Source organism: Aythya ferina, assembly GCF_964211825.1.
Source record: "Aythya ferina genome assembly, chromosome: 2".
NCBI lineage: Eukaryota > Metazoa > Chordata > Aves > Anseriformes > Anatidae > Aythya > Aythya ferina.
The window spans coordinates 112,021,678-112,045,721 of record NC_140297.1 but is presented as its reverse complement, the minus strand read 5'-3'; the positions used below and the strand labels follow the sequence as shown (position 1 = coordinate 112,045,721).

Here is a 24,044-nt window from a genome sequence, read left to right as displayed (position 1 = left end):
CTTTCTGCCTTTGCTATAGTCTATGCTATGTGGTGGTGCTGGTTTGGTTAACAGTTATTACAACCTTTTTTTTTTTTTAGGTGGATTCAAAGATCTCCCTGGGTATTGCAGGCATCCTGATTGTACTGAGCTCAGTGGCATGTTCTATCGGCATTTTCAGTTTCTTTGGAATCCCGCTGACACTGATTGTGATAGAAGTCATTCCCTTCTTGGTGCTGGCTATTGGGGTGGACAACATTTTTATTATAGTGCAGACGCTTCAGGTATTTATTTGTTGTGGTTTCCTAACTGTGTATTTCTTGTTTTTTGAAGGCTGTTACTTTGGAGCAAAGTCTTCTGTGCTCTAGTGCTCATCCCAGTCTGAGCAGCTCTTGACTCTCAGGGGACATCTAGTGGTCGTGGAGAGAGCCAAGATTATATGAAATTGCTCAATCCCACTCCATTCACTCCTCCCCCCAAAACGTGGAAACTCCTTGCGCATTCTTAGCTGTCAGTTGATATCAAGCTTGTTTATGATGGCTTCTGGTCCACATACTAAGGACATAAAAATGAATAATTTTAACATCTCTCTTTGGTACTTGCAGAACTCTGCTACTATTTTGATCACTTGTAATTCTAGTGCACTGTGAGCAGTAGTCTTGTAGTAAACTACATGTTTAACACCAGGAACTTTTGGCACCAATATTTAATGGGTGGGTAATCAGCTTTGTAGTTTAACAGGTTTGATAACACACGAAAAAAAAAAACCACACCTGGCATTGCTTCTGGTGTGTGTGTGGTTTTGGCTGAAGCATTGAACTTGCTTCAAACCTAACCTAAAATACAGTAGTAAGGCAACAGGGTGGGATTTTCATGCTGTTTTTATATTAGAATCGGTTTATGTAAAATGATGACTTTGGCTGTTTGAATATTTAAAGCAATGTGATTTATTTATTTTTTTTTAAATTCCATGATTCCTAATAATTGTTTATCTTAAAACAGAGAGATGAACGCCTTGAGGGTGAAACTCTGGATAAACAGATTGGCAGAGTCTTGGGAGATGTGGCACCTAGTATGTTTCTCTCATCTTTTTCCGAGACTGTGGCATTCTTCTTAGGTAAGACCCTTATCCTCAAATGTTATAGAATTCACATCATACCTGCATATTGTAAGAATAAATGCAAAGCTAAAATATTTAAACAAAGCAAAAGCTCCTTATAGAGGAAGCTTAGCTTAGCTTTTTATTGCTATAATCAGGTTTAACTTGACCTCTGCTGGCACAGGCCAGTGTGGCTCTAAGACCAGCAGAGTGAGGCCATGTTCTGTACTAAGAACTTGACATTCATAATTAATCTCTTTGCTTAAAAGGCAGGAGCTTTGAACTATATTTGTAGCAACTAAAATCTAAATTCGATCCTGGGAATGTATCAAATGCAAGTATGTTGACTCCTATATTGCTTTCAGTTGTTTTTCCACTGATTAGAAAAAGGTGCCCCAGTGATAAAAATCTATTTGAAGCTCACCCTTCGTGTGTTAGAGGCACCTTTGAAGTGTAAATGAGCCCGCCTTCAAAATGAGCTTGTTTTACTCCTAGTGTAACGTGTGGTTGGCTCTCCAACAGGGGAGGGAGCTTACTCGATTAACAAACTGGTTCCCTTCCTTCAGGGACACTGTCTACCATGCCAGCAGTCCGCACGTTCTCCCTTTTTGCTGGAATGGCTGTACTCATAGATTTTATTCTTCAAGTCACCTGCTTTGTAAGTCTCCTGGGCTTGGATATTAAGCGTCAAGAGGTGAGTACAAATGCATCCCTAACCCCTCCCTGCGTGATAGGGATGGCGTCCTCTGCTGGACTACTAAACCTGGCATACTTTGCAATTCATTTCCAGAGGAATAGACTGGATATTCTGTGTTGTATCAAAGGCAGTGAAGAAACAAGTGGGGTGCAACGTTCTGAGAGCATCTTATTTTTGTTTTTCAAAAACCTGTATTCTCCATATCTGCTTGAGGACTGGATGAGACCGATAGTGGTATGTACACACTGTTTGCAGTTGGCAGTCATCTAAACTTGAGCAAGAACGTTGAGCCTGAAGGCTTTATACTGAAAAGAAAAATATATATCAAACACAATAGAACAAACAAAATTTCTATCATTTCTTTCTTCCAGCATTGGTATTAGAATGAGTCTGTATACTTGCAAGTGCTTGATCTTGGATTGTGCAAGGCCCAAATTTAATAGAGTGGTATTCTTAACAATCAAATCATCTCAGGAGTATGTCAACATGTCATCTCCCACACTGTATGAATCCAGTCTTGCTCTTGCTGGAGAACGATGCCTAATTCGATTAGAGGTTACTGTGCTCTTTTACAGAAGGTGTTTAACATATCTGTAACTGCAGCCTTCTAGGTATAAATTGGCCCTTACCTAGTCAGTCCCCTCTGTGGCCCTAGATTTTACTGTTACTGTAGCACTACGCCTGGGTAACACACTTCAGCTAGAGCCTTTTTTGCATCGTTGTTATTCACTCATTAAATTATTTCTAGAATGCCATTGCTTGTTGTTTCTGCACAGCTCTCACTCCCCGAATCTGCTTTCTTCGCAGATTGCCTTGTTTGTGGGCGTTCTGTCATTCAGTACAGCAGTTATGCACAATGTAGAGATTGGACTGGATCAGTCTCTTTCGATGCCACATGTAAGTGTTAAAATCATGTCTCTGCTCAGCAACTTGAGGCTGAATGGAAAGCTTGAAATCCTGTTGTGCCTCCTCAACATTATGTGACAGTAACTGAAAACTTTACCCTTTTAAGGACTCCTATGTAATGGATTACTTAAGCCAGCTCAACAAGTACCTGCACACGGGTCCTCCTGTTTACTTTGTTCTCGAAGAAGGGCACAACTACACCTCTTTGGAAGGGCAGAACATGGTGTGTGGTGGAATGGGATGTAATAATGATTCACTTGTCCAGCAAATCTTCAGTGCTGCAGAAATTAGTAGCTAGTAAGTATTTCATGCTTTTCTCTGTGTGGTTATATGGAAGAGATGTAGCTGACCAGTGTGTTCTGTTGATTTAGCTTAGGTTCAGATGGTGATTGTGCAACTGACGCTGTAGTGTTTGCTTTATACTGTGATTTATGGGAGGGAGGAAGGGGAAAAAGCTGTGGCAATCTTCCTAGAATGAGGCTAAATCCTGTCTGGACTGCTGGGATGTATTGGTGTATTTAGATGTAGAAAGGGGGTTTGGTCCTTGAAAGAATTGGGAATGGTAGGAGGAAGAGCTCGTGAAAATCTCTCAGTATGATTCAACTTCCCTTAGAAATCACTTGCATGCTCAGCTTCTAAACTTGGTGAATAAACTAGCCTAATATTCTGGCAGCTAAGTGAGAAGTGCATCTGGAATACAGTAAACATAACCGAAGAAAGTCTCTTCTAAATTCCCTTCAGTGGAGCTTAGCTTTTTTTTTTCCTTCAGCCTGTCTGAAGGAGGAGTCTTGCTTGACAGCAGGCAACAATATCTGAGATGGGATGAGGCACGAAGTGGGCAGGGGAAATGGAAAGCTGATACTGGCAATGGAGCTCAAGCTGTTTGCTAGCTGCAGTGTTACACGCAAGACCAGTTCTTGGATGAGGTCCTAGAGCAGGGGACTGCAGGGTGAACTAAGGAGCTTGCACCAGAATGAGTTGAAGTAGAAAGAACTGGCACTGGAGAATCAAGAGATGTGTTCTGGAATTAAATATTAAGTTACTAATGAGCGTGCTGTTTTGTTAGTACAAGGATAGGCTATGCCCCATCATCCTGGATTGATGACTACTTTGACTGGGTGAAGCCACAGTCATCCTGCTGCAGAGTCTACAACACCACCGGACAGTTCTGCAATGCTTCAGGTACTCGCATCCACCTTGTTACCAGGGGATTAGCTTGGCTGAAGTTTCACAGCCAAAACACTGTTGTGGTATGAGTCAGGTGAAGAGCTTTCCTTACTGTGAGCAGGAACCTCCTGAGTTGCCCTCTAATTTGCCTGAACTGCTGTTTGAGTGAACTTAAATAATGTACTGGAATGCTGCATGCTAAAGATGGCTTACCTAGACAGCCAATGCAATGACTATTTCAAGACTAATTTGTTATGAAATTTTGATCTCTGTGCTCTAATGAAATCATCAGCAGCTTACTACCCCATTTCTGTTGAAATCCTTGAGTTTGATATAATTCTTCCTCGGTCTGATGTAGATAGTTCAAAAGTAGCTAACGATTGTCTTGTAGATCTTGCCTTAGTAGTAACAAAGGCAAAAACATGACTGCAGATTTAATACAGAATTGTAGGGCTGTTCAGTTGTCTCTTCCTCAAAAATGCTTTTTGAGGAATTATATTCCATATTATTTCAAGTCAGAAGTTAAGACAAAGTGTCTAGTGTTAAGACAAAGAATATTTGATCCTGTAGCCAACGTGATTTCTGTATTGCTGCAGTCACCGATCCATCCTGCACTCGTTGTCGACCACTGACTCAAGAAGGCAAGCAGAGACCACAAGGCCAAGACTTCATGAAATTTTTGCCCATGTTTCTCTCTGACAACCCTAATCCTAAATGTGGCAAAGGGTAAGAGCCCATATCTTGCTTAGATCCCCGTATCTTGCTTAGATCAATGTCAAAGATGCTTCCGCCAGAAGTGTGGCCCTTCTGTGTATGCCTGTCAGGATGACTATCTAATGTTCCTCTAAAATTTGTACAAGCCATCAAAGTCTCACCTGTTTTATAATATTTTCTGAAACAAAACTGAAAACAAATGCATTGCCAAACAAATGGAACAGAAGTTTCCCTCCCTGCTTAAAGAAACAAGTTCTGTAGTCTAGTACAGTGTATCCTATGTAATCTTGAAATATGTTGGTGTCTGAACCCTCGCGGTATCAGCTTTGGAAACTGTTAGAAACAAGGATATATATGTTACAAAGGTAATAAATACGACTGGTGTTCATTGACCTATGACATTCTGATTATACAGAGGACATGCTGCGTATAGCTCTGCTGTCAACTTCATAAACAACAAAACTGATGTTGGAGCTACTTATTTTAGTACTTACCATACTGTACTGAAAACGTCATCTGATTTTATTGACGCCATGAAAAAAGCTCGATCTATAGCAGACAACATTACTGAAACCATGGGCATCAAAGGGAAGAACTACCGCGTGTTTCCTTACAGGTACGCTTAGATCTTTCTTCCTGTTTAACTTGCACAACTGAGAATTACTAGCAAATAACACCTTAGAAACTTGAGTTTTCTGTTCTGTCTAACAGAAGAAAAAATGGTTTTACTAAAAAAAAAAAAAAATCTAGGAGGAAAAAAGACTTATGTCCAGCAGTAATTTATCTTTAGGCTGATAACTAACTTGCTGAAGCAGTTACAGCAGTGACAGTAGTGATGTCAAATACTGCTTGCTTAATGCTTGCATGATTATTAATACACTAGAGGCTCTGCATAATAATACACAGACTTTCCACAGTAGTAGCACAACAAAACTGATTTGGAACTAGCATCCGTGCTGCTGAAATGCTGATCTGCTGGCTTCAGAGAATCCTACCCATCCTTGTGGTCTCATTTCATAACGAATCAGTTCAGACCCTCTGCAGTAGTTACTGCAGATACTACAAGCTTATTCTCGGCACTAGATGACTTCTGTTTATTTCTTGCCTGTAGTTGGACAAAACCGAAACAGCCCAAAATACTGAGGCATTTCACTGTTCAAACATTCACTCTTACTGCGTTTAAATACAGTTACTAACGCAGAGCTATTACCTGTCGGGGGCTGAGTACGGGGGAACTGTTCCGAAGTTCAGACTCACCTTCTAATGGAAATAACCTGTGGCTTTCTGCAGAAACAGCTTTGTTCCTGGATGGCTGGTAGGAGGGCTAACCACAACTTCTGCTCTTTCCACAGCGTATTTTATGTCTTCTATGAACAGTACCTGACAATTGTGGATGATGCTATCTTTAACCTCTGCATCTCCTTGGGATCAATATTTTTGGTGACAACTGTGCTGCTTGGATTTGAAGTATGGGCTGCTGTTCTGGTTTCAATAACTATTGCTATGATAATCGTCAACATGTTTGGAGTGATGTGGCTCTGGGGCATCAGCCTGAACGCAGTTTCACTAGTAAATCTTGTTATGGTGAGTTAGCGAGACGTTTGTCTGCTTCTCTTTCCAAGTATTGAACAGTTCAGTGCATCATTCATGACACTGAGTAGTCTTTTTCTACAAAACTGTCAGACGCTTGGACAATAGTAGAATTAACTTAGTAATATAGAAAATAGAACTGGTTTGTCAGAATAAAACTAGTTCAGCTAAGATACAGCAGTTGAAGTGTAAAATAGACGGCATCTGTTCTCTTCTGTGGCAATAGCTGTGTTACTGCTTATGGTAGGTGCCATTGAATGCCCTAGTGAAACGCTGTAGAACTTAGCTACCAGTGATTAATTTCTGCTAGTGATCAATTTCATCTTTAACACCAAAAAAAAGTCTGCTTAAATTAAGTGTTACATTCAGCTGACCTTATAGTATGAAATCCATGTATATACTCAGAAATCCATATCTATACTCGGTTTTGTTCCAAAGCTATGCTATCGTAGCTAGTGTCTAGAAACTGATTTCAGTGTTGTGTGCTGCATACACTGTATTGAAGTCAGCTTCCTGCAACACCAAGAAACTTTTGTCCTCTAACGCCATCCCCTATTCTGATTCTTGTTTAATCAGATTATCACCAGTCACTACTAAGCAGCCAAAATGCCATTTTTTGCTGCTCAAAAGCCTCTAGTGACAAGTTAATGCTGAACTTGTAACGTGCAATGAAACTTCCAGTGAGTGGTAACTGATCACAAGGAGAACTTCCCTAGCCTGTGTAGAGTTCTGAGTAGAGACATTACCATCAAAACGCTGATCTAAATGACACTTTTATGCGTGCTTTCTGTTCCTATCTAGAGCTGTGGTATTGCTGTGGAATTTTGCAGTCACATCACAAGAGCATTCACTATTAGTACTAAGGGCAGTAGAGTAGAGCGTGCAGAAGAAGCTCTGGCTCACGTGGGCAGTTCAGTAAGTATCTTTCTACTACTGTGGGGGTTGGAAAAAAGAGTAGCCAAGTTGGAACTCCAGCCTGTATCAATATCCTGCGGTTATGACTGAATAGGATGGCCTCAGGGTGGCCTTGCTTTTGGGGGTGGAGGTTGTGTGTGCTATATGTACTTGGCCACCCAGGAAAGGAACTTTACTGAAATATAAGGTAAATAACAGCTTTCTTTAGCGTATGTATTTATCTGCCTGAAGTCAAAATCAAACTAAAATTGGCTGTACAAACTGGAGTAGATTTTTAGCATACTGAGCCTGGCCTGTAGTGTCAAGTAGGACTAAAAGGGAAACTTTTCTCTTGAGTAGGTCTAGTAGGCTGGTTTTGGTTCTAAGGTTTAACAGGGAAGCTGGTGTACTGCGTCTAGGAACTTCAAATTACGTAAGCATTTTCAGGAAATAACAAGTAGTTGGAATATGAAACTCTGCTTAAGAAAACTGCATCTTAATTGACAGGTCTTCAGTGGAATCACACTGACGAAATTTGGAGGAATTGTAGTACTGGCTTTTTCCAAATCACAAATCTTCCAGATATTCTACTTCAGGATGTATCTAGCTATGGTTCTTCTGGGGGCAACACATGGACTAATATTTCTTCCGGTTCTGCTTAGTTACATAGGTAAGATCTAAGAGTCTGCTCTAAAATGCACGTAAAACAAAAAAATGCTTAACTGCATGTGCGAAAGCGAGCTCACCTTGCAGTCTGGATGGTCTAAGGGCTGTCCTCCTCCGATTGGGAAATTCAAAGGGTACAAATTCTTAACACCACCCCCTTGGCAAGTCAAGTACTAAGACGTAAAAGCGATTGTCTTTGCTGCTGCTGGCAGCTTTTGACAGCTGAACACGTATCTGAACACTCTCCAGCGTTAAGCTGGACCTAGAAAACCAGACTGCGTGTGGTTCTTGACAGCTGCTGACTGATGTGCTGTATCGTTGAGACTTTGCAGTGATGCTCTTCTCTCTTACTCAGGCCCATCGGTAAATAAAGCTAAAACTCACGCTGCACAGGAGAGGTCCAGACACACAGAACGAGAGAGACTCCTCTACTTCTAGTTTTTAACGGTGTTCAGTGGACTCCGAACTGTGGCCTAGGCCCAACTCTTGCTAAGAACTGAGGCGCAGCAGTGTTCTATGACTATCACTGTAACCACCACTGACTTGACTCCTGCACAGATTCAACTAGAAGATAGCAGCTGCAGCTTTGGACACGGCTTCAAACTCAGGAAATGCTCCGTGTGGCTCATGTAACAGTATTACTAAAAGTAGATGTGTTAAGTTACTAAAACACTTCTGTTTTCAAGAGGTTGCATCTTTCTTCTAGAAACCTAAACCAGCTGCATTGCAAGTTGAATAGCTTTTTTGTCAACGAAACTGAGGTGATGTGTACGAGAATGGACTGCTAAACCACTGACACTAATTTTAAATGCAGGTCAATGCAATTTTTGTCTCTATTTTTAAGGGGGAAGCCATCACAAGTTGTAATATTTTTAGTACTATTTGCCAAAATGTCTTGTATATACTTTATTATAAAATAGCAATTTTGTAGTTCAAAAATCTACTTAAATGCAATAAATTAAGTTTATACATTCCAGTGGGAAGAGTATTTTCAGAAAGTTGTGGGCTTCATGAGAGCTTGTTCTCCAAATACTTGTTTGAAGAAGGTGACATGTTCTTCACAGTGCTCACCTAAGGGGGCAAAATAAAAGTTTGTTAACATTGGAATCAAGGAACTGAGAAGCAAGATGGTTTAGTTTAGTTTACCTTAGTTAAGTAGTAACTTACATCTTCGTATTAGAGTTGAAAAAGTTTCCACAACTTCAAAGCAGTGGAATGCTTTAAGGTATTTCTACTCCTGTGACAGATTGTGCTGTGGTAAAGCAGGTGCTTGATCTAGTTCCTCTGTCTGACCTGTGGCCTCACACCCATTCGAGTTCTCTGTGCTCCAGATTTAAAATCCTGATTTTAAATCTGGAAATAGGATTTAAATCTGAAAAATAGGATTCTGAGCTTTTGGACTATCTGGTGACTAACAACATGAGCAGTTTGGCTTGGGTTCTAAAATGAGAGGAACTGTAGCATAAAACAGGCCTTGAGTTTTGTCTGTGGAAGCAGACAACTGAACACAAAGGCTGCATCTTGGTCCAGCTTCTGGCTTCAGAGACATACACCAATGGGAGGTACCAGCTTTTGCTAAACTAAGTGATGCAGCTACCCAACAAGTTACCTTCACCTGAGAGTTCCTGTTTGGGTTGGAGTTGCTTTACTCTACGTGCAGTGTATAGAAAGGGGTAAGGCAAGTTAACTCTGGGAGTATGCTTACAGGTAAGACTAAACTAGACTCCAGCTGAGTCTGTATCAGAAGACAGAACTCAGTGCGTGTTCACCTGTAAGTGGCACAAGTCTTAGTTCTGTCTGTACAACAAATCACCGGTGTTGCACTGCGTATTGCTTACCTGGTGTGAAGCTAGGGTTTCCTCGTAATCGCTGATTCCTTTGTTCAAAGAATCTGAAGATAGTGTAGAAAAGCATGTCGTCATCTGCTTGTTTTGCTGCGTCAAGGAATTTGCGGGCTGAAATACTGTCATGTCCTCCGATGCCCCTGATGAATCTCAAGGCAGCCAAAACTTGGTGTTTGGACAACAGAACTTCCACTATTTCGTCATTTGCCGTGGAAAGCCTCTGAAATCAATCACAGCTGTAAGAGCATGCTCCTAAGAAATGCTTTATGTGCTAGATAGTCATGTCAAGCTTGGTCAGGTAAGCTGTTTGACAAATCTAACCCCAGTGTGACATGGAGATACCGCAGTTTGAAATGCTTACTTTTAACATGTCCAGAGAGAGCTGATGTGCAGGAGGGTAAATGCTTTCCAGGGACAGTAACAGACAAGCCTAGGGCAAAAGTAGAAATAACCTTGAAATTCTGAAGCTATTCCCCCCTCTATCACCAGTTTATTGAAGCAGTTTGCCTTACGTACCAAAGGCTTGGAGTCACTGAGCACGTGGTACTGAAGAAACTGATGGAGCATGTAGAACAAGTTGTGTTGGACAAGGGTTTTGATGACCAGCTCGTACAAATAGTGCTGTGAATACAAGAAGACCACCATCAAAGGCAGGTGTACTGGGTCTGGCTGGAATGTTAGCCTTCCCTGCAGCAACCCATACAGTGCTGTGCTCTGTACTTGTAACTGGAACAGCAGTGTTATCACACCAGTGTTGTGTCTACTGCTGAGCAGCAGTGGCACAGCATCGGGCCTTTCTCTAACCCTCCTAGGGGGTGGGCAAAAAGTGAGAAGAGAAACATCACTAGGGCAGCTGACCTAAACCAACCAAAGGGATATTCCATACCATGTGGTGTCACACTCAGCAATAAAAGGTGGAAACAGGAAGAAGAGGGGAGGGGTGGGCTCTTGTTGGGAAAACGTCGGTCCTCCTCCCGAACACCGGCTACGTGCGTTGAGGCCTTGCTTCAAGGACGTGGTCAAGCACCACTCGTGTGGGAAGCAGAGAGTAATTTCTTTCCTCTGCACTTCCACATAGCCTTTATTTGTTTTGTTTGTTTGTTTTCCTCCCTTTTTTTTCCTTTCCCCCTCCCTTTCCCCTTTCCCTTTTTTTCCCTTTAGTTAAATTGTTTAATTAATAATAATCTTTCCTTAATAATTATTATTTTTTCCCTTTAATTAAATTACCCTTATCTCAACCCGTGAGTTGTTCTTTATTTTACTTCCCCTCCTCCATCTAAGGAGGGGGAGTGAGAGAACAGTTGTGTTTAGCTGCCTAGCACGGGAAAACCACCGCAGCCTGTCTCAACGCTGGTTTTTAGATGTAGAAGGTGGTGGTGGACGGAACTCAAACACACAGCCAAAAAAGTTTTGATATTCCCTGTAACTTGCGAGAGTGAGGTGCTACAGTCGGTGCTTTACCTGAACTGCAATCTGGAACTGGTTGAGAGAGCGAATATATTCCATCAGGACTGCTATTGTGAACTTGTGAGGTGCTTCCTAGACAAGAAAAAAAGTGTTAGGTAGAACTTCCCTCGCTTTCCCTTCTAGTGACAAGGTAAGACCACGCAAACGGAGAAACAAGATGTTTTAAACCTGACAGGAATAAAGAGAGCCTCCTGCTTGCTACTTCTAGCAGTCAGCTCAGTTCAGCAGTAGTCTCACAGCAAACCTCTCGCTTAGTGTGGACTTACCTTCTTCTCTGTAAATACAGAGAGCACGTGGGTGTACATGTCAGACTGGTCAATAACTGCTTGAGTGCGGACCGGACGTTTCAGAAGGGGATTACTTCTACTCTGGCCTGCTTCTACGACCTGCAAGGAGAAACCCTTTAAGAACAGCGTAGTCTCGTAGTACAGTTTTAGTTGAATCTTGTCTAGATAGACTGTTTAGAATCGGTTCCCCATTGAAAACGTTTTATTATTGAGCAAACTCACATCTGTGGTTAAGTTATACTGGATGCATTCTGACTGGGGGCTTTCATAATGAAATTGAAAACAAATGGAGTTGCTACTTACATGATCTTAAGGCCAGGAGATAAATGGGCATGCAATGTTGTGGAAGGCCCACCCACTGAACAGAAATTTTGTATCTGGCTGTGCTACAAGAGCAGAACCTGCTACATTGACAAGAGCTCTGACATGCAGCAGTGTTCAAGAGGTTGTGCAGTGGTATAGTGTGCAAGGAAATCAGGGGTCTGGAACTACTGCAACCATTACAGCTTCGAAGCTGCTTTTTGAACTTCTACCTTCTTTCCTTCTTGCCTACGAGGGTATGGTAGTTGTCTTACTGGAGATGAACTACGTGGAGGTGGAGGGAGAGATGGAGCGTTTAGATGATCTTTGATGTCCCCTCCAACCCATTCTGTGAACTTCCACAGCAGAGTGCTGAACAAAGCCCAAATCCCCAAGTTGGGGGGGGGAGGAATTGCGTGTTGCACAAGTCTTTCTCCTGTGAGTTTGAGGACTGCAAGGGACTGACCTTAGGGGGAACCTGACTTTCCGAAGTAAAGAACAAGTATTTGGCCTTTACCACACGATGCAACTTGATATTCCAATAGTGTTTCAAATAGTGTTATCCCATCTCTGCAAGCTGCTAACATGGTTTACCATAGTATAGCTTTGCTCAGCTTCCAAGTACTTCTTATATTCATGATTCAGTTTGTCAAAAACAGTTGCAATCACGGGTAGTGATCCCCTTTCCGGCTCACTAAGCACTGAAAAGATAAAAAAAAAAAAAAAAACTATGAGGAGAAGTAACAAGGGCTTTAAAGCTATCTTGAAAAAGGTGATCTATGAACTGTATGCTTAACTGAAAATGTTTCTTTAATGTCAGATGTATTTTAACTAAATGGGGGTAGCAGAAAGTTGAATTATTTCATGTTGTTAATTCCTTTAGGGTGGTGACAGACTTGATATGACAAAGCCTGTTTCAGAGCTGATCTCAACTCTAAGACCAGTCCAGCTAACCTGTACAAGTATTTGAGGAGGCAGTGTTGCACTTTCAATACAGACAAAGCACTTAAACTTACTTTGAGAGCATACAGCCAGGATAACCATTTTGCATTCTTTTCTTTGGAGAAGGAAATCCATTAGTCTTCCTTTATCAAGCAAGAGGTTAACTACAGGCTCAAGCTTCACTTGAAGATTCCAGAGGTAACCTTGAGTTGAAGGAATAAAATAAGCTGAATTGCCGTAGAAAACAGGGATATCCAAATTATATTTATACCACAAAGGACAACGCAGATTGATTTCCTAAATGTGGTTTAGAGCAGCATAACCCTGATAGGACTTATAAAGGATATGCTCATCCCCAGTTAGCACTGTTAAGAGTAGACATCTTTACTAGGTGCACCTGCTTGGCCACTGTTTCAAGCTGTTTTGTGCACTGAAGGTATAAGGGAGTCACCGGTTTTAAGTCAGAAAGTTAGGTTCCTTGATAATACCATACAGGATATGTTCTGGATTTGTGATGGAAGCAACACTGACTGATTGATAACGTGTTTTGGTTCTTGCTGAGTAGTGTCTACACAGCCAAGATCCTTTCAGCTTCTCAAGTTGGGCTGTCAGCATGGAGGCTAGAGCCGCACAAAAAGCCAGGAGTGGATACAGACAAGGCAGGTGGCCCAAACTGACCAAGGAACTATCCGTAACATATTCCATGCTCAGCCATAAATGGTGGAGGGAAAGCACGAGGGGACTGAGTTGTGGCCTTTGTTTTCCCCAGTAACTGTTACATGTGCTGAAGCCCTGCTTTCTTTTAAAAATGGAATAGAGAAAACTAATTCCTTATTTCACTCACGTTGCACATGCAGCTTTGGTTTACCTACTGAACTGAATCTCAACCCACACCTTTTCTCACTTCTGTCCTTCTGATTCTCTTCTCCTTTCCACTGGGGAGCAAGCAGCTGGGTGGTACTGAGCTGCCTCCTGACGTTAAACCCCACCAGCTAGCCACCATTTCACAACGAGTTACAGTGTAGTACAGCTCACCTTCACTTGCACTGATGATAATATCAGGTTGAAAGACAATCCATGAAGATGAATCTAAATGTTAAAGTTCAACACCCATTTAAGCATTGATTCTAGTTGCTACTGTACTCACAAAATTGTACTGAAGCAGAATGAGTTAACATGCTAGCATTCACTGACACAGCCTTTCTCTTGCAAGATCTTGAAACATCCTTGGATGTTTATCCGGTTTCACGGCGTATTTATCCACTAATTTCACACAAGTATCTCAAATGAGTAAGGAATACTTGCATTACACTGGTATCCCGTATTTATAACTGTGTAAAAGTAGTAAAGGCTCTTATGAAGCATGCTACTTCCTCTTGAAGCGGTAAATGAGCTAAATCTAAAGGTAGTGAGTCAGGCTATCATGCTGGTTTTTTCCACGCCTGGTACACAGGAGTCTGACATTAAGAGCACTTAAAGGATACAGAGCTTACACGGAACAGGAGACTGACTTGTTACAGAGGCTGGACCTGCAGAAAAATTAACATCAGCTGAAGAACAATAGCAGCCTGGCAGCTCCTGTGCTAACAAAACACAAAGCACAAGCTTACAGGGAAAAGGCAAGTAGAGGTTGTAACATTCTAGCAGTCCTACAGCAAGCAGGCAAAACAAAAAAAGTTACATGCAGTTGTGTAACTAGATCATCTATAAGGAAAGCTGACATGCAGGAAATTATGCATGCTGAAGTATTCCATCTCTAACACTGTGACTCCAAATGCAGAGTCTCCTACTTCCTTTATTTACATGTAATTGCTCTTGTTCCTTAAAAAGCGGTGTAGGTTCGTATCTGCTGGTAGTAACCTTTACTCACAGATTTATCACATACTTTCTTATCAGTGACTTCAGAATTTTGTTGTCAGAGAGCTTTTAAAGTGCAATCATCACAAAAGAAGAGTTTTTTTTCTGTAGAGAGTGCCACGCCGTTTTGCCATGGGATAGTGGAACTACGGTCAGACTTATTTCTAGGTATTAGCAAACAATTTTCAAAATGAAAAATGATCTGCTACACTTTTATTACAGAAGGGCAGAAAGACAATCCAGGAAGAATAATCTAGAATCATCTTTAGTATTGATGCGAAGCTGATCTTAAACTTGACTCTAAGCCTGAACTGTCTTTCAGCCTCACGATGTGGCCTAGAAAATTAAATAGTTACAACATAGGCCAGAGAAGCATGAAGTGCTTTGGAGTACACACCAGTTTTTAGAGCTGTGGTCAATGGGGAAAATTTGAAAGATCTTTGCTCTAATACTTTGAAGTATTATAGCAACCGTACAGCTTAAGTAGCATCTTTTCTGTAAGAAACACGAATTCGGGATAAAAATTTCTTATCAGTTCCTTGCTATTTTCTTTCTTCCCTCATCTTCTCCTTCCTCACTACGTATAACGGATGCATTAGTAGGCTGAAGCACTCTGGTATGCCAGCTGTTGCATTTAGACAATGCTGATAATAGGTTAGAGTATTTATTATATAGCATAATAGTTCTACCTGCTACAGGTATTTGGTAAGGTTGTATTGAGCGAGGTGGAAGTACAAATTGATGGATGGTAGTAGACCCATCAAATTCTCCTTTTAGCTTGATGTCAAATATGACTGACGTCTGAAAGGGACAAGAGAAATTAGTTTTCACCAAATACAAATTCCCACCCATTTACATGTATTCAGGTCACTTTTCCCATTTTGGAACGGGTTGCCCAGAAAGCTGGTGGAGCCACCATGCCTGATGGTGTTCAAGGAGAAGTTGGACACGGTGCTTGGGGACACGGTTCAGTGGGTGACATTGGTGGTAGGGGGATGGTTGGACTCGATGATCCTGGAGGGCTTTTCCAACCTTAATAAGTCAGATTTCCATGTTTTGTTCTGCATAACAACATCATGTCAACCTCACTGCTTAGTTATGGACTCTAGAAATTGAGAAAAAATCTGCACCCACCTATGATATCCTCATACTCACACCATTCAGTCTTGTTAAATAAACAGCTTACTAACATTTTCACCCTGCATGGACAACAGTCGTAGTGAAAACCTCACATGGTGGAAATCTGCTTCAGTGCCAATGAGACGTGACTTGGCAGCTACCCTACTCAGTGTGGTATTTGGTTTGTAGGTTGATACAGCCATATTTATTCTCCAGCATAAGATCATGTGTGTTCCTATAAGTTTTCACAGACCTGGGCTTTCAAACTAAATGTTTTTTGTCATAGAAACTGATCGTTCACATTTTTGTGATACAAGAAGTTCCCAGGATTAATAATTTAGCATCCAATTTAGCTCTGCCTCTCGACAATGCCTTAAAAACCTACACAATGCAGCGGAATATCACAGTAAAATAATAATAATAATAAAAGGACACAAAAAGAGGCATTAGAAAAAAAAACTGATGAAGTGTTATTCCCAACAAGGCCAAGGGTAAGTTTGAATCTTCTACCTTTATGGTGTTTCTTCCCCTGCAAGTACTCTGGCTTTCAGCAGTGCTAAGAACACACAGATATTTTCTAGAGCTAACATGTATAGTTATGAAAATGTCCAACTTTTGGAAGTTAGGACAAGAAAATATAAACAAATCAGACCTCGGTATCCTGATGATGTACTACCACCAAGTTATCCACGACATTTAGTGCAAACTTTCCAGTTCTGTTGAGCTTTAAAATGTGCGTCTTCTTACAGGAGCCCTCTCTATGGAAATACAGAAGAGCTGGTCAGTAAGCCTGTTCAGAACAGAAAAGCAGAAGTCGCTTACACACAGAACTGCCCTGAAAGTTCTTCATTCTGCTCTTACCTTGGCAAGTGATAGAGGACTACTTCTGCTCCTGTACTATTGGAAGTCCTTGAGTGATGCCGCAAATAGAGAACATAAAGCTGCCCGTATCTGATGAGACAACAGGATTAAAACATTATTTGACAACCAAGAGCTGGGAAGGAGATGAGACCTAGGACATCCTTTCTGAAACAAAGCCATAAAGCTGTCTTACTCTAACGTCCTGTTAGAACCATGTTTTAGAATAACAGAGATGAGATTACCTAAGTCAAACGAGCAATTAAAAGTGAAAGACTTGGTAAATCACAACACAGTCTACCCACATGCGAATTAGACATAAGACTACCTCTATCAGCACATCAGCTCAAAAATGAAATGTTCTCAAGATATCTGTACTAATCAAGAACAATTTCATGTAAGACTCCTCAGTTTGCATCTCATCCCCACCCTGCCTCAGGAGAGTTGCTTAGACTCTTTCTTCAAGGCAGTAACCAAAGCACTTTAAAGCCCTTTAAAGCAGGAGTACTGCTAAAACAAGAAACAAGTGCAACCGTGTTACCATTCTTGTCTTCTCAGAGCCTCCCCCAACTCTCCTACTTTTCCAAGGAAAGAAAAGGCTTGATTAGTCAGATACATACATTGTAGCCATGGCAATATCTCTTTCAGAAAGGCTGAGCTTGGAGGACTTGGGTGCTACAGGTAACTCAATTTCAAATTTTGATAGTTTTGACATTGTTCCACTCTGTTCAACAGAAACAACAACAAAAAGCAGAAATCCAACATTAAGACTTGAAACTGGAAGGTGGCCTTGACTAAGTGTTAGTCAAAGGTTAGATGAATAGCACCCCCGTGAGGGGAAGAACAGTGATAGCTGAAAAGAAAGATGACTGACACCTTTCTACTGGGATCCTAAACAAATACTTATATTTGATATCACAATAAGATATCACAATATCATCTTGTTATTATAACATCAGCTCCAGCTAGAAAAACATTTCAATCTTAGTTAAGGCAACACAAATTTGTATGCAAATCCCAATGAAATTGGCTTGGAGATCTCAAACCTAAGTTCTCTCAACTTCCTCCTTCACAGTGAAAGGTGCTCCAACTCTTGAATAGCTGCTTACTGGGAAGGGGAAAAATACCAGTAATTCCTATCAGTCACAGTCTCCTTTTGTTCCTACTAGCTCCAGAATCTGCATCAAACTGAGAGCATATCCTTGTTCCCACTCAAGGTTTCCTCCTCTCTTCCTCTTTTTGCATGGAATTTAAGCAAATTTTCAGAGTTGTCGAAACTTCTACTGAGTTTCACCATTCTCGTTAACTCGTTCTTGAGTGTGATATGCAAATACTACAGAAATTTCTTCTTTGCTAGAGCTTTATTTTCAAGGGATTATTTTAGCACAGTACTTTTCTCAGGAAATCTTTATAAACTACTTTCTGAACACAAAGTAAAAGTTATTTAGCTACAACTTAACACAAAATATGAGGGAGGGGGAAGCACAAAGTCCTCACAAAGAAAGCAGTGAGAGTATGTTCCACCTAGACAACCAAGCGAGTATTACTTCAGGATCCAGTAAAGACCCTACGTGAGATCAACCCAAACCAAGAAAACCATCTGAATATGCTTCTTTTTAAGTATGCTGCCTTAGACTACCATAGCAATGTGTAAGCCCTTAAAAGAAACAAGATGAAGCCAGTAGTTTTGTTCTTCGTTTTCTCTAAATCTTCTTACTGTAGAATTAACTTAAAGAAAATTCTAACTTTCACTGCAGTGTTTTTCCAAGCCATAATGAGAAATATTTTCACGGGAACCCTTACTGTTGTCCACAGGGAAGAGCACCAAGAAAAATAAATAGGGTAAACCTAGCCATATGCTAGGGTAAACCATGCTTGGAACAATACCTGTTTCTTAAGCACTACATTTCTCTTTTATTTTTCAAGTTCATCCACTCGCATGTAGAAGGATATAGTTAAAATCGTAAGTGAAAGGCCCTTATTTTTAGTTTATAATGCTAGAGAGTTCAAATGCCCACATAGAAATAAAAGATTTACATAAATGAAAAAAAGAGATCTTGAAGAATACTTAAGTTGTCAAGTACTGTGTCACTGATTTTATGTCACTGATTTTCTGTTCCCCTTTCTCAACAGGAACTGCCCAACGTTAGCTCAGTACACTTCTTTCCAAAGAGGACATAAGGAAAAAGTGAATTAATTTTAAGCTGTTGCCTAGGATCTAGCTTATAGATTTTGCTTTGTTCTTTGCTTATTGTCATGTAAAGATGTAAACATGTACCTCTTGGAAGAAATACAGGAAAAGCAAGAGAATGCTTGAATGAAGTAGCAACCTTAAAAAAAGCAAGCACTCAAAACAAAAGAAAGTGTGGAACACAGCCCTTTACCTTGAAATAGAATGGCTGCAGGACATTGCCAAGGACAGTGGTTGACAAAAGAATAACAGAGCTCTCTGGACAGTACAGGTACCAGTTGACATTGATACTCTGATTCTTCAGAAGTTTTAAACTTCGTTTCTCTGGTAGTACCTGGAAGTGTGAGATAGTACCATTATATAAATATCAGGATTCCAACAGCATAAACAGCATAGAATTCTGGAGAAGTTTACCATATCCCTCATCACCAGTGTCCAAAAGGGCTGCTTATTCTTTAGATTTCTCAAAAAACACATGCAGAGGTAATTAAAAAAACACACAGGCTACCTCAGACAATTAATTGACCAATGTAAAAGGAAGCTACCAATTTGCAGAAGGATATCACTATCCTAATCAACATTTGTTCTTCACTGCATTTGAAAGCATGCACACATCTTTCTTGATCACAGAATGGCCAAGGTTGACAGCGACCTTGGAAGATCATCTCGTCCAAAATGCTGATTTGTTCTGCATGAAGTAGTATTTCACATTAAATTTATAAATTTGTTTCTATACTTGCCAAGAGCACATCAATCTTGAGTTCTCAATACTTCATTGAGAACTCCTTTACAGAGGACCTTTGTTAGATGCACTACATTACCTGTTAGGTTTCCCTCACTCTGAAAAAAAGTATTTACCTTAAAGTAGTCTAAACAAAAGAGCGGTGCTTTTTTAAAGAGCATTTTCTCAGTTTGAAAGCTAGAAGAAAATAATTAAAAGATATGGGAAGAAATTAAGATCTTCTGATTTGTGTCTAACCTACAGGAGTTGTTTGCATTACCTGATAGAACTCAATTCCTTGATCTGTGATGAAGACGATTTCTGTTGAACTTGTCCAGCAGAATCCTAGAATATTGGCATTCTTGGTCTTTTAACAAACAAGCAAACAAGAACTTTTACTCGGAAAAAGTAACTATTCAGATATGCTAATATTATTAATGAAGAATGTGAGGTCAAAGGCCTTTTAGTTATCCAGTCACTAGAGTTCACGCACTTGGCAGCTGAACACCCAATATACATCAGCTGTTTTTGTCGAAGACTCCCAAAACCATGTATGAACGTAACTACCCTGTGACTTGAGCTTTTGGTAGCATGTAAAATTTACAAGTTTATTACACAGTCAATTTTTCTTCTCCCCTAAAAGACTACCGAGTTCTTCAGGTTCAAACCATACTGCCAATTCAAGTAATTCTTGGCAAGAAAAGCCTGTTCCTTCCAGTGACAGAAATAAAGAACCAAGATGTCCCATGACTACACTCAGAACTCCGTCATAAATCCTTGCTATAATGCTTTACTCAAATGTATAATCCTCAATAATGAAGCAGAGAGTGCTTTAAAGCCCATGAGAACAAAGGAATCTTTGCAAATCCCAACGTTTAAAAAATTTACTTTGGCATTCTATTACCCCACACTGTATTTTCTTAGTTAACGACTGGAAAGTACCAAGGACAGAAGCAGCTGGTTCTCATAAACCGATCATCAAGAAATAAGAAGGGTTGTTTAAAAACACCAGATAGTAAGCTGTTAGTAGTTTGCGTACTCTATCACTGATCAGTAAAATTAGGGCAAAACATCAGAATTAACATGTCTTAATATAATTACTTTAAAAAACAAAATAATACAAAACACCACCAACAACTGATCAGCTCTTGGTTTCTTTTCCTCCCCAAACCTTGACATGTGTTGCTTTCACAACATTTCCAGTTCCTTCTAGGAAAGAATTAGAGTGACTGAAGCAGGAAGGGTTGTATTTTATTTTTTTTGTGGCATTGTTAATACCTGTTAATTTACCTCAATTCAGACAGACAGTAGCGACTACCTATCTCTTACTTCACTTTAGTGTTTTGGAAGGTATCTCAATTAGTTCTCTTTTAGAGACCAGCAGCATAATTAACATTAGGGTTTCACCTAGGCCTATAAGCTTTGAACGTTTATTTACCTTACATTCCTGTGTATATTCTAGCTGAGGGCTGTCTGGAATAAAATTCAAGAAATCCTGCAACAACACACATGAAACACATCAGCAGTTGTGAAGCACAGAATACTATACGCACAAGAAAACAGATATTAGATGATCAAGTTATTTTGGATGAGATACGTAGAAATAAGCTTGACTTAATATATTCTCCTGCACCACAGCCAGGAACTCTTTATAGGAACCAGCTCCACCCCTCCACCTTCCTTAAAGGATGATACCCACAAAGGAATAACATTGCCTGGCAGCTGCTCAGCCTCTCAGGTTGAGAGGAACTTTCACTACAGCTGTTGACAGCCACCAAACTCAGTGTTGAGCTTGACAGCCTGTTGACACCCTCTCAAACTTCAGCCTCAGAGACTTCTACTCCGGTACTGTAAGTATTAGAGTTTCAGCTCCAATTCCCTTCCTGTCTGCAGGGCGCAGGAGTCTTACCACGCTTTTCGATGTTCTCTGCACAGCCAGTATCTTGTTTCCCAAGGAAAACTTGATGCATTTTACTTCACCCTTGTCTTCCATTCTATATAGGAAGAAAAAGAAGTTGTGTGAACACTGCCTAAAATAGTTTGCTACAGAATTCAGTAATACACCCTCAAAATAAGGAGGAGACAGAAAAGTGTAAAGCAAATACTTTTGAACATAACTTCGGAGAGTTGCTGGACACGTACAGGATTCAGAAGTTGGCAAGATAACAGCAGTTCACTCTTCAGAAGTGCTGAACACATCCATGACAAAAACACGGCTGAGACTGCAAACTAGCACCTGAAGTTACTAGAGCTGCTCAACTCCGTTGGCCTACGATGGGGAATTGAAAGACTGCAGAACTATTCAAACCTGCAGTCTTGTCTCTGTCCCAGGACAACTGCTAATGGACACAAGGCTACTCACTTCCCCACTAAGATACATGCTCTAGAAGAATTTCTGAAATTAAAATGGGAATGAGGTTAACAGCACAGTAAACAAATTGCTTCCTCCACACCTGGGTTTAGGCAGCCTTTGAGTAAAACAGTACTTCCTAACACACAGGCAGCAGAGTACAGAGAGCCGTCACTTTTAACAGAGGCATTTATTAAATAGTTTTCTGAAGATAAAGTAGCTTCATTGAACATACTGCTGTCAGATTCCGGAGGAAGGGGGTGGGAATGACTTTCAACAAGAAAGAGAAGATAAAAATAAACCAAATCAAATTAAAAAAAAAAAGAAACAAAAACCAAGAAATCCAGAAGTCAAAAATAAGATGCTTGAATCACTGGCATGAAATTCAAAAGCTACAGTTCTCTGCACTCTTAGGTTTACCTCATTTTCTTTAGCTGCTAAACCACATCCTTGGAAAAATGGCAGCTGCTGTAAGCATCACAAGATTGAATCCCCATAATCTCTCACATTTACAATATGTTTTAATGAAATATTGCTGTTACAGAAAAAGCCACAGCTTTGTTGTTTTTTTGTTGTTGGTTTTTTTGTTTGTTTGTTTTTCAGAAGACTATAGATTCATAAGAGAAAAGCATGCCATCTCAATTACAAGATTATGTCTAAGAACAAAATAGAAAGACAATCACAACTACTTTTAAGTTTTATGCTGGGAATACAGTAGATCAGGACTAAATACCACATAATTTTAAGACCTCAGAATACTATTCTAAGACAATACAAGTGAAGGTGCCTTACCTGAATGAAATGGGATTTCTGTCCTCCAAGCCTTTAACAACAACTCCTGTAGCTCCACCAGATCGAACAGCAAAAACCTATTACAAAGGGAAAAATCCATTATTTTCTCTGGAGCTCTAAGTTTACATAGGTACTTACACAACACTGTAGGCATTTTCTGAACTGCTGGGCAAGAAAAATGCAGAAGCAGTTTGTATAAGCTTTTTTATTTGTTTTGTATATTCTTACTTACCTAATTCAGGTATTACTAAAAAGAATTACCTAAGAGCAGGGCATTGTTTAAGGAAAACAGCTTGGGGACTGGGAAGGGATGAACCACAACTCGCTGGCCCAGAAGGATGATCTTGTCAGAACATGTCAGTAGATAGGAATACGCTAATAGTAATCTGCAGTTTTGCCTGTACCTAAGAAGTGTCAGCTGACTTGCACTAACAACCTAAGGATTTCTTTAGCACAACTGCTTAGCCATTTGTGTGTAACCTGCTTGATATATACTGCTTGTCAACTAGAATAAGCTAACAGTAAGATGAAAAAATCATGCTCTACAAACTTCAGCTGGCTTATAAAAAAAAAAAAAAAGGCAGATGCTTTATTGTTATAGTCTTGGAATAATGACATAACGATATACTGTTTCGTCATATTAACCACGCTGATGGTGCAGTACGCTCATGCAGGAATACAGGTTTCAAGGCTATAAACTGCAAGCAAGTCCATAGTCTCACCATAACGATAAAGAAACATTTGTAAATACTTTTAATATTGATGTAGATAGAAAACAAAGGTAACTTTCTTTTCCTTTGTGCAAGACGAGAAGACAACAAGGAACAAGCTCTCAGAAGGCTCTTTATGTGGGGAAAAGAGTCATTGAAATGATAGAGGGGTAGAGATGATTTAGATATACACTGGAAATTAAACAATTTTAGATTAGCAGGAAAAAGATAGAGAATTAGAGTTACAATTGAAAATAAGTTGGTTTTGAGAGGGCTCGATATCCACATTATGATCCAGTGCCTCCAGACAAGTGCACTTCCACGCTCCTATTTCAACCGTCCCTTGAAACGTACGTTAAGTATAATGGTTTATAGAGCAAAAAGGACCCCAATAAGCCTGAATATGGAACAGCAGCAATAAATTCATAACAAAAATATTGCACACACACACACCCGGTGCCATTTGTGTGGGGAAGAAAGCCTGCACATTTCAAGCCAGCCACCAGCATCAGGTCAGGCTCAGCCGCCGAACCGAGAAACTAAAAGGGGGGGGAAATATTTAAAAAAGGGACCAAAATAAATACAAAGGGCGTCAGGAAAGCCCCCCGCCGCACCCACCTGCTTGTTGGCCTCGTCGAAGAAGACGCAGTTGACGGGGTTGGCCTTCTCGAAGTGCACGGGCCGGCCGCACAGCGCCAGGTAGCAGCCGCCGCCACCGCCACCGCCACGGCTCTCGCCGCCGCCGCCGCCATCTTCTCCCCCCGGCGCCCCGTCCTCCTCCTCCCCCCCCGGCGGCGGCTCGCGGCTCATGGCGGCCGCACCAACGGTCCCCAACGGTCCCCAACGGTCCTCAACCGTCCCCAACGGTCCCCGGCCGGCCGGGCGGCCGCTTCC

The 24,044-nt window shown here is 40.7% G+C and overlaps 2 protein-coding genes across 2 annotated transcripts in view; one reads left to right on the top strand and one right to left on the bottom strand.

Moving 5' to 3' along the window:
• Nucleotides 1-8,688, top strand: part of NPC1 (NPC intracellular cholesterol transporter 1) — a 24,623-nt gene extending 15,935 nt beyond the window's left edge. The window contains exons 13-25 of the mRNA XM_084507401.1: nucleotides 81-263; nucleotides 982-1,096; nucleotides 1,645-1,772; nucleotides 1,869-2,009; nucleotides 2,583-2,672; nucleotides 2,788-2,978; nucleotides 3,748-3,863; nucleotides 4,445-4,574; nucleotides 4,978-5,178; nucleotides 5,915-6,146; nucleotides 6,954-7,067; nucleotides 7,554-7,716; nucleotides 8,068-8,688. Of these exons, the coding sequence (XP_084363527.1) occupies nucleotides 81-263; nucleotides 982-1,096; nucleotides 1,645-1,772; nucleotides 1,869-2,009; nucleotides 2,583-2,672; nucleotides 2,788-2,978; nucleotides 3,748-3,863; nucleotides 4,445-4,574; nucleotides 4,978-5,178; nucleotides 5,915-6,146; nucleotides 6,954-7,067; nucleotides 7,554-7,716; nucleotides 8,068-8,150 (1,887 nt within the window). The 3' untranslated portion in view covers nucleotides 8,151-8,688. The remainder of the gene's footprint in view (nucleotides 1-80; nucleotides 264-981; nucleotides 1,097-1,644; nucleotides 1,773-1,868; nucleotides 2,010-2,582; nucleotides 2,673-2,787; nucleotides 2,979-3,747; nucleotides 3,864-4,444; nucleotides 4,575-4,977; nucleotides 5,179-5,914; nucleotides 6,147-6,953; nucleotides 7,068-7,553; nucleotides 7,717-8,067) is intronic.
• RMC1 (regulator of MON1-CCZ1) lies at nucleotides 8,604-24,044 on the bottom strand. The gene is made up of 20 exons (XM_084507402.1): nucleotides 23,769-24,044; nucleotides 22,441-22,517; nucleotides 21,208-21,292; nucleotides 20,737-20,793; nucleotides 19,579-19,665; nucleotides 18,771-18,911; nucleotides 17,007-17,110; nucleotides 16,390-16,479; nucleotides 16,181-16,286; nucleotides 15,099-15,210; nucleotides 14,037-14,081; nucleotides 13,588-13,641; nucleotides 12,627-12,755; nucleotides 12,205-12,311; nucleotides 11,290-11,409; nucleotides 11,018-11,095; nucleotides 10,073-10,177; nucleotides 9,918-9,986; nucleotides 9,551-9,776; nucleotides 8,604-8,783 (listed from the first exon to the last, which is right to left on the bottom strand). The coding sequence occupies exons 1-20, from the start codon at nucleotides 23,958-23,960 to the stop codon at nucleotides 8,704-8,706; spliced, it is 2,064 nt and encodes a 687-aa protein (XP_084363528.1). The 5' UTR covers nucleotides 23,961-24,044; the 3' UTR covers nucleotides 8,604-8,703.